At 40.5% G+C, this 13,809-nt stretch overlaps 1 protein-coding gene across 2 annotated transcripts in view; it reads left to right on the forward strand.

Moving 5' to 3' along the window:
• The first annotated feature begins 2,420 nt into the window (after positions 1-2,420).
• Positions 2,421-13,809, forward strand: part of LOC104610136 (hydroxyproline-rich glycoprotein family protein) — a 37,771-nt gene continuing 26,382 nt past the window's right edge. For both annotated transcript variants that reach the window (XM_010276624.2, XM_088903053.1), the window contains exons 1-2: positions 2,421-3,524; positions 3,616-3,765. In XM_010276624.2, coding sequence (XP_010274926.1) covers positions 2,493-3,524; positions 3,616-3,765 — 1,182 coding nt within the window. In that variant the 5' untranslated portion in view covers positions 2,421-2,492. The remainder of the gene's footprint in view (positions 3,525-3,615; positions 3,766-13,809) is intronic.

Here is a 13,809-nt window from a genome sequence, read left to right on the forward strand (position 1 = left end):
CCCTCTTTGTTACACTCCTCTAAAAGAGACATGAAAATATCCAAAATACCCATGTAGTTACTTTGGCCAAAATGTTTATTTTCCGAGTTTTCCTTACATATGAATCACTATCCCAAACTCTTCTAATCTCTTTTCTAAAATTGATTTATTTTCTGAATTTGCCCTTCATATCAATTGCTTGAAGGTAAAGCTACAACTTTAAATTCTCTTAAGTTCTCTTTTTTTTTTTGTTTTCATAAAGTTTGTATTGTGTTTTCAAGAGAAACCAGCTTTAATAGTAACTTCATGGGTATTTTGGACATTTTGTGTCTCTTTTTAGAGGACTTTAGGAATGTTGAACTGAAGGGATGAGAGATCCATCCTATGGACGCCCAAAAGATTGCAGAATAAGGGGCGAATTTCAAAAATTTTTCTCTCCCTTCAACTAGGAATCGTATTCCCCATTTAGAAAATCATATTTTCAAGGATCAATTCTGAACCATAAACTGAACCAGATCTGAACCAAAAGGAGTGAGAAGGATTATACTTGATACATAGAAGTAATATCTCCCAACGAAGGTGTTCACGCCCAAGGAATGATCCAAAGACTGCTCCCACTGAAGATGGCGCAGTGCAGGTGGAGCAGAATCAGCAGTGTTCTTCTCCAAGAACTCTGTCCTTCGCAAGAATCAGCAAGATGGTACGTGAGCACAGCTTCCTTTCAATCATTTCTCAAAGGACTGATGTCAAGATCCAATCTTGACTTCTCCCACAAGTGGAGATCGAACTGGCAAACAAGGCGGCAAGAACAGGGAGGCGGCAAGAGAGTATTTGTAGGGAGCAGAATTCTCTCTTCTTGATTTCAGCACTAAAGAAAACCTAATGATCTGTGTGTGTTTTAGGCTGCCGCCCCCTTCTTCTTTTATAATCTTAAAGGGATCAGCTCCTAATCAGATTAGGAGTTGCTAATCCAAATCACATTTGGGTTAGAAGTCCCTTTAAGTGATAAGGGATAATCCTTATCTTATCTAGAGATCAGATCAGCCATCTCCTAATCTGATTAGGAGGTTTCCAGATCTAAATCTTATTTAGATCTTGGACTCTCTAAGTGGATAGGGTCTAAGCCCAATCCTATTAGCTGATCCACTTCAGATTTCGCCCCTTTATTAACTAAATAAACAGTCCAGTTCGAAATGGGCTTTAGGCCCATTAAGCTTATGTGCTCATTTAACTCTCTTAACTGCTGCCCAGTTGGGCTTCCTTGTATGGCGTGAGACCCAAGCATTGATCTACACATCAGCCACATGGATTCGGCCCAGCCTTTGTTACAAGGCCTGGCCGAATACACTGTTAAAGACAATGCACCACCTGAAACCCATCAAATGGGCTCTACGGGCCCAACACTTACCCTAAGAGGTCCCTGGGCCAAGCCACCTTGTAACACCCTGGGATTGTGGGCAGATGCAAGATTAGCCCATCAGGTATTATCCTCAATGGTCTTACACTTAACCTCTCAGCCCATAATGATCATACACTGCCCGACAAGAGAGGACCTCTCCCTCGGCTGCAAGGAACAGTGTTGCACTCTCCACTCATATGGATCCCGGGAATTAAAACCTTCTTGCAAACATTTTAGAAACCATATATATACTTTTATATCTTATATAAAATATATTTTGTAAAACAAATCTCAACGGTTGAAATCAGCTGCCGGCAGTCTTGGTTTCCATCAGTGAGAGTGCATCCCCGATCATTACCTTTGTCCGACAAAGGGGCTGATCCTGTCACTATGATCACCCACTCAGATGAATTCTCAGACTGTCCCAACATACCCAGGTTTTGACCCCCGCTAAGGATCTCATTGATTGGTACATCAAAGATAGCCAATCCGACACTTAGTGCAGTATCATAATCAAGTCTAGGGGTCGGGTGTAACTTTCCAGTTTTGCCCATCAATCTCCAAGGTCCAGGGCAATACTGGAAATTTGGTCCAGTTCAAAGATTCAATTAATCCTACACTGTATGTGCCTAAGGTCTCACCCTGGCAGCTGAGACAGGCCACCCCAACCGACTTGGTGGCACTACAGTGTTAGCCTTGTCAGGATAGGTCTCCCCAGACCGACCCACTGACTGTGAACATTCTAAACTAACACGAGTCTCATTAAGTGTCCAGTTTAAGGGTATTACACAGAAACATACCAAGGGGACATGAATCAAATATGTATCTTTATTCATTTACAATAAACTCATAAAGTACATCATTCTGATTGAAGATAAGGACATACAAAACTGTCTAACATGAAGGGGGTGATTGCAATTACCAAACTTCAAGGAAGTTTTTGCAATGGTCCAAAATGTAAGGGGAAATTTCATCAATTTAAAGAAAATTGGGACGAGTATTTGAAACATCCCATAACTTAGGGGGTTATTAGAGTTAACTCAAAATTAAAACAAAGAAGAAAAAACCCTTGAGCAGTCGAGCATGCTCTTACAAAGTGAAATCCAACGCCACCATGAGAGGAAGCATAGGAGGAAGATTAGCGAGTAGCAGTAGCAGTAGCAGCGCCAAACAGTCCCTTTATCTTTCTTCCTCTGCTTTCTCCACATTTTCCGGCGGAGGCGGCAGGGGTCGAGGACGTGGTCGAGGTTCAGGTCCCTTCGACTCTCCAAGCTCCTCTCAGGTTTCCCCTCGGACCCCCGGAAAACCCGATACTACCGGTGCCGACGACGCCGAAGCTGACGATTCTTTCCTTCCTTCCGGCCTTGGTCATGGCAGAGGTAAACCAATTCCTTCGACCCCAATTCTCCCTTCATTTTCTTCATGGGTATCTGGCATGCGTCCTTCTGCTGGTCGTGGCGGCCGTTCTACCCAGCAGCAATCCGATTCACATCCATCCGAGCCTCAAGATTTTCAACCCAAGAAACCAATTTTCTTTTCTCGGGAAGATCCACAGGGGCCATTGACCCAGAATCCTCCTATTAGCGAACCTGGTCGAAGCCCGGGGGGGATTGTTCTTCCGTCAAGTCTTTCGTCGGGGTTACCTGGTGCCGGACGCGGAAAACCGCCAAAGCCATCGTTGGGCCCCAGTGAGACTTCTGTTAGCGAAGAAAATCGACATCTTCGGCCGAGAAGAGAGGGAGTTGCTGTTGGGTTGCAGGATAGGACTTCTCCAAGCCCGCCAAGGTTGAGCCGCGAAGACGCAGTTAAGAAGGCGGTCGGAATTTTGCGTAGAGGAGGAGATGGTATGGAAGAGGGGGGAAGAGGAAGAGGAACTAGAGGAAGAGGTGGTCGAGGACGTGGAGGAAGAGGAGTGCAAGGCTGGAGAGGAAGAGGTGGAAGGTCTGGCGGTCGATTCCGTGACTTGGAGGATAATTATGGAACTGGTCTTTATCTTGGTGACAATGCCGACGGGGAGAGGCTGGCTAATAGACTAGGAACGGAGAATATGGATAAGTTGGTTGAAGCATTTGAAGAGATGAGCTACAGTGTGCTTCCTTCACCAATGGATGATGCTTACTTGGATGCTGTCCATACAAATAATCTGGTCAGGATTCATTGTTTTGATCAAATGTGGTTTTAATTGATAAGTTGATGATAGTTGGGTTTTATTGATTGTGGATATTTCTTGCTTGCAGATAGAGTATGAGCCAGAGTATTTGATGGGGGACTTTGAGACAAACCCGGATATTGATGAGAAGCCTCCAATTCCTCTTAGGGATGCTTTAGAGAAGGTGAAACCATTCTTGATGGCTTATGAGGGAATTCAGAGTCAAGAAGAGTGGGAGGTTTGTATGTCCAATGTCCATGATGCATATTCCAACAAACTGGCCATGCCAATTCCTATTCTCTACTCCCGCAACTTTTACTTTTCTTTGTTTGGATTGATTGCATTCCTTTTATATGCCATAATTTTATCATTTTCTTATAATAGTTACTTTTACATTTTATTGTTCAATTTCCCATTGGCTTTCTGATCATGATATGTTCAATTTTGCATTTTTGTGTCTACTCAAAGGCTATTCTTTTTAACTATCAACTGTTCATGTGAAACAAGATCTTTCTATAATATATTCTCATGTTGCATAAATGCATTGTATTTGTTCACACTGTCTTTTTCTTTTCTGTTTTTATTTTTCTTTATCATATTTTACTTTTGGTTTTGTGCTTAACAGGAATCTAGATACCATTGGAAATGGCCAAATAATACATTTTATGCTCCTGAATATGCTGGTCTCTAATTTATAGAATTTGAACTTCATCTTCTTTTGAATGAATGTATAGTGAAATTTGAAGTTCAGATGCTAGAAGTGATGCCATAGATTTTTCTGCACTTTTATTCAAAATGGTTTGTTGGTATCCTTGTTTAAAGTGACATTCCTGTTCATATGACTATGCATTATGAATTGTTTCCAGTATCCTTTGATGTTTATTGTTTTTTCCTGTATGCTTTGTTGTTTTCAGTATGGATTGTCATTACACTCTTAGCATCATTTAATGGGCATTGTCAACATGTCCAGTTGTCATTGGCATACAACAAGATGGAATGAAAAAATAAAAAGAAAAAAGAGGAAGTTATAGTCTGGTCCTATTTGGGGAATATGATCATGGTCTCCTGTTAGTAGTTTGAAACATTTCTCTGCTAATGTTATTGCTGTATGCTAGCAATTTATTTACCCACTTTGATTTTGTGTTTGTAATTTGTATGATTATAGGTGAATTATCACATTTTTAAACTCCAGATGTTTGAAGCTAATTTCCTATCTATCCATCTGTCCAACTTCAAATCTTCAACCATCCAAGTTAACCCATTTCATACCCAAAGGACATTTGAACCAACCACTCTTCACATAATACAAAGGGAAGTTTTTTTTTTTTGATAAATGAATGGTATTTTATTCAAAGGAAACAAAATGATGTTACAATGCAGACTGCCCGAGGAGAGGCACGAGCTGGTACCTCTCCTCAACAACAACAATGTACTACATCAGACTCGGAAATGAAAGTTTACAAGGCTGCCCAGAATAAATTTTCCCTTGATACCCCTTACTTAGCTAACCCATCCGCTATGGTATTAGCTGTTCTACCCACCCATAGAGAATTTACAGTCATGTTCCTTGAAAACCAATTAACTTTCCTCATAATGTCCTTGTAGCACCAAATAACTGAATCTGGATTTTTTAACCAACCCACAACAACTTTGGAGTCTCCTTCAATAAGCAAATTCTGAACTCCTAACTGATCTGCAATCTGAATACCTTGTACCGCCGCTAGAAGCTCAGCTCTAATAGAGTCTCCTATACCCACGGAGCCTGAGAATAAAGCTAAGATATTGCTGTTTTTATCTCTCAGCACCCCTCCTATCCTTGAAAGACCTGGATTAACTTGTCTGCTACCATCGAAGTTCAGCTTTGTCCAGCCTTCAGAAGGAGGCACCCACACAGCTGGTACCCTGTTCTTCCTAGTACTGCTACTAGCCACAACTATCCAATTCCTCCAAATGTCATCAAAGGAATGTATTTTAAAGGAATCCAATGATCTCAGCCAATGGATTGCCTTGGTCAAAATACAATACTTTACAGTCTGAATATTTCTCTCATTATCTTGGAAAATCCTCGCATTTCTTTCTTCCCAAATTGTCCACAGAGCAGCAGCTCTAATGCTCCTTCACATTGTTTTACCATTTTTTGTGGGCCACACAAAGAAGGAAGGGTCAAAGAGCTGATCTACAGTTGTAGTCAAATCCCACCTGCACCCAAACAAGGCAAAGATCCAACCCAAATAGCATTAGAAAAAGAACAAGTTAAAAGTAAATGAGAGCAATCCTCACCATTAGCCCTGAAAAGTACAAACCAGTTAGGAGACAAACACATGGAAAGCCTTCTCTTCTGCAATAAGTTTGAAGTGTTGATTTCCTATTGAACACCTCCCAGCAGAAAATAATAATTTTAGGAGGTACAGGTCTAGACCAGATCTCCTTAGCTGGAAAAACCATCTGTCCCGAGGAAGAGCAAAAGGACTTAAAGGAGGCACACGTGAAGTAACCTTTTGGATTAGGGGACCAAAGTCTTACATCAGATCTGAGAGGGTCCAGAAAAACACTTCCAAGTAGTGACAAAAGGTTTGAAACACAAGAGAGTTCATGATCCCTCAAGCCCCTACGAAACCCAAAGTCCCAATTCAGAGAGGAAGGAGAAACAGATGTTGGAAGAAAGTGTGAGATTGCTTTATTATTGTAACAAGAAAGGGAATAAAGAGAAGGGAAACTGTCCTTGAGGGCAGAATTGCCCACCCAGATGTCTTCCCAAAATAAAACAAAAGTACCAGGATTGACATCATACCTGATAAAGTTGAGGAAAAAAGGGAGGATACTTTGAATTTCTTTCCAAGGAGTTGCCAGCGTGGCTCGACGGGATACACCAGCATCCCATCCATTTCCCGAACTGCCATGTATACTATCTATCACCTCATGCCACAACCTCTCCTGTTCTAAGGCCAAAGGAAAGTTTTCACCATTCGAACATATCAATTCCTTGAAATCCATCCAAGTCTAGGTTACTTGTGGATATTTCAGAAAGCATGAATTCCTAATTCTTAACATGAATTTTTGTCTCATCAATGTTGAAATCAAGGTTTGATACTTAAATATGTAGTTGTTCAGGTTACTCAAACATCTTCCTCTCTTGGTGATCTAAGAATGACTTCTGTACTACATAAAGATCCCTGTAAGCCTGACTTTTATTCCATTGATAATGCTCCTAATATGACCTGAAACCATACCATCTTCCAATCTAGGAGTTCAAAACCTCTAATAGAAAGTGCTAACGAAGGAGTTGTTCTTGCTAAACATCTTTGAGCATAGTTCCTTTCATCTAGTTCAAAACAAGCATGCATAAAAAATACCTATTTTTTTGCATGCTTGACCAATACACCAGAAGCCTTAAGACTGATGGAACACATTAAGCCAAGCCGTCTGACCTTTATGACTGTAATGCCACCATAGTTCTGTAGCCAAAATCTTGGTGGCTCTCACTCTGGTGGTAGGTTGCCCTTTCCATGACTGCTCTCGCTTTGGTGGCAGGTAACCCGTTCCCTTTGGTGGCATTCACTTCACTCTAGGTAGAGCTTTATATGATGGCTTTTACTCTTCTCCAGTATCCCTTTTTGTGATTTGAACTTGAGACATGGTGGTATGCTCTGATACCAATTTTTACGTGCTTAACCAATATGAAAAATGCCTTAAGACTGAGGGAACATGACAAACTAAGCTGGTTAACCTTTAGGACCTAATATATTCCCTTGATAATACCAAATGGGAAAGAAAGAAACTTTTATGTCCCCGGATTTTCACAAAAATTTCTTTGGTTGTTAACAGGAAATTGCTTCCTGATGAACATGTAGAAGGTTTTTTTTCTTTTCCCTTTAAGGGATCCATATCTACTGAAGTAGGATTAATTTAGAAATCTTCATCATTCTCAGTTTTGGGAATCACATTTGTTGATTCAGAAGACTCAGCAGCCTTTAACTTTTCTTCCACAGTCTGTTTGCCCTCGAGGGGTTCTGTGTCTTCTGTTTACTTAGTTTCCCTAATTGTACGCGTGTCCAACTCAAGGTTCAAAGTATCAATATCATTTTCTCTATGTTGGTCTTATCATATCGTATCTTAGAGTTACCGGTCTAAATAGAAGGAATTAGGACATCTCACCACTTTTAAAGGTTAATATCCCTCTTGTAGATGTCCTGACTCAATTCTTGAACTTTAATTTTTTCTATCTAAGCATTTTTTCTGTTTGAAATGCCTGATGTGCTAAAAATTGCATATCAAGCATGTTGATTCTTTGAACCATGGTTCAGCTCAGTAGTCTTGATACATAGGGAAGGTTCAGCTGGATCACCCATGTCTTTGGTTTCAACAGTTTCAATGCTTATTGGAAGGTTTTTCCTTTAAAGGATCCGTATCTACTGGATAAGGAATAATTGAGAAACCTTCACTGTCCTTGTTTCATGAAGTGCATTTGTTGGTGTAGAAGACTTGAGGGCCTATGATGTTTCTTTGACAGACTGGTGATCCTAGAGAGATGTTATGTCTTCTGTTACCTTTGTAGACTCCCCAATTGGGACATGGATATCCTACTTGTTAAAAGACTCCCCAATTGAGAAACCTTCACTGTCCTTGTTTCATGAAGTGCATTTGTTGGTGTAGAAGACTTGAGGGCCTATGATGTTTCTTTGACAGACTGGTGATCCTAGAGAGGTGCTATGTCTTCTGTTACCTTTGTAGACTCCCCAATTGGGACACGAATATCCTACTTGTTAAAAGACTGTTAGTATTACTCAGATTAGTACCACAGGGGTACTGTTGTAATTTCTTCCTTTCTTTTATTTGTTTATGTCGCCCTAATATAAATACTAAAAGCTGGTGCCGCCAGCCTCACTTTTGGCTCTCAAAATCTTTTTTCTCTCTTCTCTCTTCTCTCTTCCTTCTCTTCTTCTCATCTTCTGGACAATATGGTATCATAGCGGGACTATTAGATCCGGAAGGAGATTGAGCAAGTATTCTTTTTCTGTCTTCTCTCTTCACCAGCTACTGTTGGTTTTATTGAAGATCCTGAGTACAGAATCGGACTGTTCCAGAAGTAGGTTCACTCTATTTTTTTTTTTAATTTTTTTTTTCTGGTCGTGTACCAGGACAGAACCTGTAATAGGTTCACTTAACTGATCTGAGGTGATCAGCACCTCTTCTTTCCTTTTTTTGTGGGATCAGTTGATCCCTGTGATGATTTGTAGGTCGTTGATGACCTGTATATGCTTTGATAGCAGTTCTATAGTATGTTTGTAGGTCAGGAGATGACCTGTATGTACTGTAGCAGCAGTAGGCTTTTCTTCTTTGATGATTGAAGGGCTGTGATTGAACTGAAAGGTGGTTGTTTCTAGTTTCCTGGTGCAAAGACATTTTTTTAACAGTAATACAGTGTGTGAAGGGGGGAATTGTGTGGACTGGAGACAAAATTAAATATACATTGACTTTCTCGGGTGTTGGACTGTATTGTTTTAAGGTTTTGTGACTATTTTGGGTGTGACCTGAAACAGTTATCATGAGTGGTGAAGATTCTGCCACATTTGGTGTTTCCTCAATGCAGAGTGGACTGAGTGGGGTTATGGATTTATCCTTCCATATGGCTGCCATACCTCTTGATGGTTGAAATTACTTAGAATGGTCGAATGGGAGAATTAAAGAACCTAATTCTGGCAGTGCTGAATATGATAGATGGAACCAGGAAAACAACATGGTCATGTCTTGGCTTTTAGTCTCTATGCAACCTCAGGTGAGAAGAAATTTTTATGTGGGCTGAAATGGCTTATGAGATTTGGGAACAAGCAAAGTCAACCTATTCTGAATTGCGCTACCATGCAAAGATCTATCAATTCATCTACTTGCAAATAGGGGGAAAGGAGTCTGTTTGTGTACTATTCATACTTGACCTCCATTTGGAAGGAGTTGGATCATTATCAGAGTGTGGACTGGAAGTGTGATGAAGAAAAGCATACAAGTCCCTTGTTTCCCAACAGCGAGTATTTGCTTTTCTCCATGGCTTAAACCTCGTGTATGTATCCATTAGAGTCCAGATCCTAGGTAGCAGGTATCTTCCATCTGTCCAGGAGGTATATGCATTAGTACAGTCAGAGGAAAGTAGAAGAAATTTGATGAATAATTTTAGGGGGGATGCAGTTGTGTTGGCAGCGAAAGGGAATGTTGTTACAGGTGGGGGAAATCCCTTTAAGAAGGGGGACTTTCAAAAAAGGGTGGATGAGAAAGACAAATTATGGTGCACCCATTGCTAGAAGTCTCGACATACCTGTGATACATGTTGGGAACTTCATGGGAAGCCAAAATGGGAAAAACTTTAGCTGTTGGGGGGCAACAACTTAGGCTATTGAGAGAATTTCTAGAAATGCCACATTACCATGAGAATGGGTAAATTAGTAATTACATTTTAATTTATTTTGACTAAAAACCAAAGCATGGGCGTGAATAGGTGAACTGCCCAGGACGTGCCAAGCCTAGAGACTGTCTCAATAGCCTATGCTGTTGGGCCCCAACAACCAAAGTTAACTCGCCAAAATGGGCTCAAGAATTGAGTAAGAAACAAGGTTCAAATCTGAATAAGAAATCAAGATAGCAAGGACCAAGAAAGCTCATTATGACAAATATGGCTACTTAGGAGAATCAACCCCCTACTACTACTGTAACTTAGATACACACCTCTGGTTTTGACCCTAGGGATGATATCATTAATTCCTTTCGTGACCATTTAGAACTCTATGGTAGGGCAATTTGTCAGGTGGATGCTCCTCCTCCCTCAACCTCATTTGCGTCTACATCAAGTAATTCTGCCACAACTTTCCATGTACGTCTCGTTCCCCTGACTCTCCTTGGATAATTGATTCTGGAGCATCAAAACATATGACTGGTAAGTCCACTTACTTTCTGACCTATTATCTTCTTTGTGCAAGAGACAAGGTGAGACTAGCTGATGGGTCATACACTACCATAGCTAGTCAAGGAACCATTTTTCTTCCCTTTGGTCTTACCCTTTCTAATGTTTTACATGTTTCAAAGTTCCCTATTAACTTGTTCTTTGTTAGTAGTATCATTAACTCATTAAACTATTCTGTGACCTTTTTCCCTTCTTATTGTGTGACCTAGGATTTGGCCTCGAGGAAGACGATTGGTAGAGGACGTATGGTGGATGGACTCTACGTGCTAAAGAATAAGGCTGGTTTTACAGTCATAGAGTCTAAGAGTCAGTCCTGTAAGAGTCTGGTTTATTTATGGCATAGTCGTCTTGGTCATTTATCTTTTGAGTTTTTGAAATTGGTATTCCCAGAGTTGTTTAAGTTAGTGCCCATGTCAGAGTTTACATGTCAAACGTGTCAATTGAGTAAACATTGTAGAACTCATTTTTTTTCAAAGAATAATAAATCTAAATTTCCTTTCCATATTATTCATTCTGATGTTTGAGGCCCTGTTACTTTACCATTTGAGAGTGGCTACAAGTATTTTATTACCTTTATTGATGATTACTCCAGATACACATGGGACACCCATGTGAACTAGGGATGAAGTACCAAAAATTATCCAAACTTTCCAATGAATGATCTTCATCCAATTCCAAACTGAAATCCAAGTTTTCCAATCCGATAATGCCAAAGAATACTTTCATAATGATCTCACGGAATTCTTTGCTTTGCATGGATCACTTCATCGTAGCTCATGTGCCCGAACACCCCAACAAAATGGTGTTGCTGAAAGAAAGAACTGGCATTTTCTTGAAGTGGCTAGGGGGTTACTGATTCATATGAATGTCCCAAAACGTTTTTGGCTTGAGGTTGTCCTTTGTGCTGCTTATCTCATTAATCGTATGCCCTCTCACTAGTTAGAGTGCAAAGCCCCACATCAACTCCTTTTTCCCAAAGCTCCTTTCCTTTCTATTCCTCCACGTGTGTTTGGTTGTTGTTGCTTTGTTCAAAACCTGCTACCCACCCATGGAAAATTGGATCCTCGTGCTATTTTTTTTTTGGAAAAGGTAAAGTAATATTTATTGAGAAGGAATTACACACAGGAGGCTGAGTTCAGTCCCAGAACAGGCTGACTGATCTAATTAGCAATTACACAATCCATCAAGAGATAGAAAATAATACATCTGATACATTGCAATTTCTAAAATCAGCAGCCACAGACAACCAATAAATCAGCTTGCCCACTGACTTCTGAGTTAAGTCTTCCAGACTTAAAAACTTGTTATTGAAAATCCTTCTATTCCTCTCGGTCCAGTGCACCAAATTACAATAATTGGATTCATCTTCCATATAGTCTTCTTTTTCTTGCTCAAACCCATAATCTGCCAATAACACAACTCTTTTACCGACCTCGGCATCACCCAACAAACCTTCAAAGAGTTGAGGAAATGGTTCCACAACTGAGCAGAAAATGGGTAGTGGATGCACAAGTGATCAGTAGATTCAGCACTGCTCCCACATAAACTGCAAGACAAGTCCGAAACCTGAATTCCCCTTCTCACAAGGTTCTCCTTAGAAAGACATTTATTAAGAGCCATAGTCCAAACTAGGAAACTGGCTTTAGTCGGGACGTTGGGATTCTACACTTGCCGAATTGGGAAATCAGGAGCTCCCCTCCTACCAAGAATAACATCCAAAGATTTAACAGAAAACATCCCATCAGAATTCCACTTCCAAAGCTACTTATCCTCTGAACTATAATCCAACTCTTGGTTTTGAAGACAGGTCAAGAGATTTATATCCTCTTCCACCTCCCAATCAAAAAGATTCTTTCGAAATGAGGGAGACCAAAGAACTGAACCACCAGAAATACTATAACACTTTGCAACTGAGGCCTCTTGATCTGAAGCACACTGGAAGAGGAGTGGGAAGGACTCAGAAAGAGGATCATCTAAGCACCAAGGGTCCTTCCAGAATTTGGTCTTGTTACCATTACCAACCCTAACTGAGACCCCCAAGGCCAGAGCTGAAAAGTTCTTCATTATCCCTTTCCACAGAGAGTTACCCCAGATGGGAGGAGGGTCCCTAGTTCTCCAATTGCCCCAACTCACACCATATTTGCTGGCAATGAGAGATCTCCACCAAGCATCCGTTTTTACAACAAATCTCCAAATCCATTTACACTTGCATCTTCTTGGGGTACACCACAACTTAGAAGGGGTACTGGTGCTTTGATCCAGTCTCTCGGAAATATTACATTTCTATGGATGTCTCTTTCTTTGAGAGTGACCCTTTCTTCCTTGTTTCTCCTCAGGGGAGTGTAGGAGTGAGGAAAAACCGGTTCAGCTCCCTCCTCTTCCTGATCCTCCTATTCCTAAGAATGTGGCAGAAGTTTTTTGGTGCCTGAATGGACAAATGCTATGAAGGAAGAAATTAATGCTTTGCATAAAAATGGCACATGGGAATTGGTACCGCAGACATCTTATATTGTGATAACAAAGCAGCCATAAACATCGCTGCTAATCCAGTTCTGCATAATAGAACTAAACACATCGAAGTCAACAAACATTTTATCAGAGAAAAGGTTGTCAAAGGGGAAGTGTGTACCCCCTATGTATGTCAGTTCTGAAGACCAACTTGCAAACATCTTCACAAAGGGGTTACATCACTTGTGACATCATGATTTATGTGACAAGTTGGTCATGATTGATATCTATGTCCCAACTTGAGGGGGATTGTTAAAAGACTGTTAGTATACTCAGATTAGTACTGTAGGGGTACTGTTGTAATTTTTCCTTTCTTTTATTTGTTTATGTCGCCCTAATATAAATACTAAAAGCTGGCACCGCCAGCCTCACTTTTGGCTCTCAAATCTATTTTCTCTCTTCTCTCTTCTCTCTTCCTTCTCTTCTTCTTCTCATCTTCTGGAGAATACTACTCAATTGTCTTGATATCTTGGGAAGGGTCAGCTTGCTCACCCATCTCTTTGACATTGGTAGTCTCAATACTTTATCAATAGTAGGTTTTTCTGTTAAGAGGAACAGATTTCCAGTCTTGAATTCACCAATCTTGAACTTTGGCCTTTCAGTTATCTCCATCCTGTAAATCAACAGCTTTATTGTTTCAATCATTTCATTGAGTAGTGGTGATGTCACTATCCTGTGGAATCTCATAGGAGGGTTTTGATGTTGTAGCATGCTGGTTAAGCTGGTTACAGAGGGGAAGCGGTCTTTGGAAGTTTGCTAATGAAAGAAAGGAAATCAAATGGCTAACTAGGGGGGATGGACATCCAATTTCACTGGGTGAAAAGA

Source organism: Nelumbo nucifera, chromosome 4 (genome assembly GCF_055504915.1).
Source record: "Nelumbo nucifera cultivar China Antique chromosome 4, China Antique-T2T, whole genome shotgun sequence".
Lineage (NCBI taxonomy): Eukaryota > Viridiplantae > Streptophyta > Magnoliopsida > Proteales > Nelumbonaceae > Nelumbo > Nelumbo nucifera.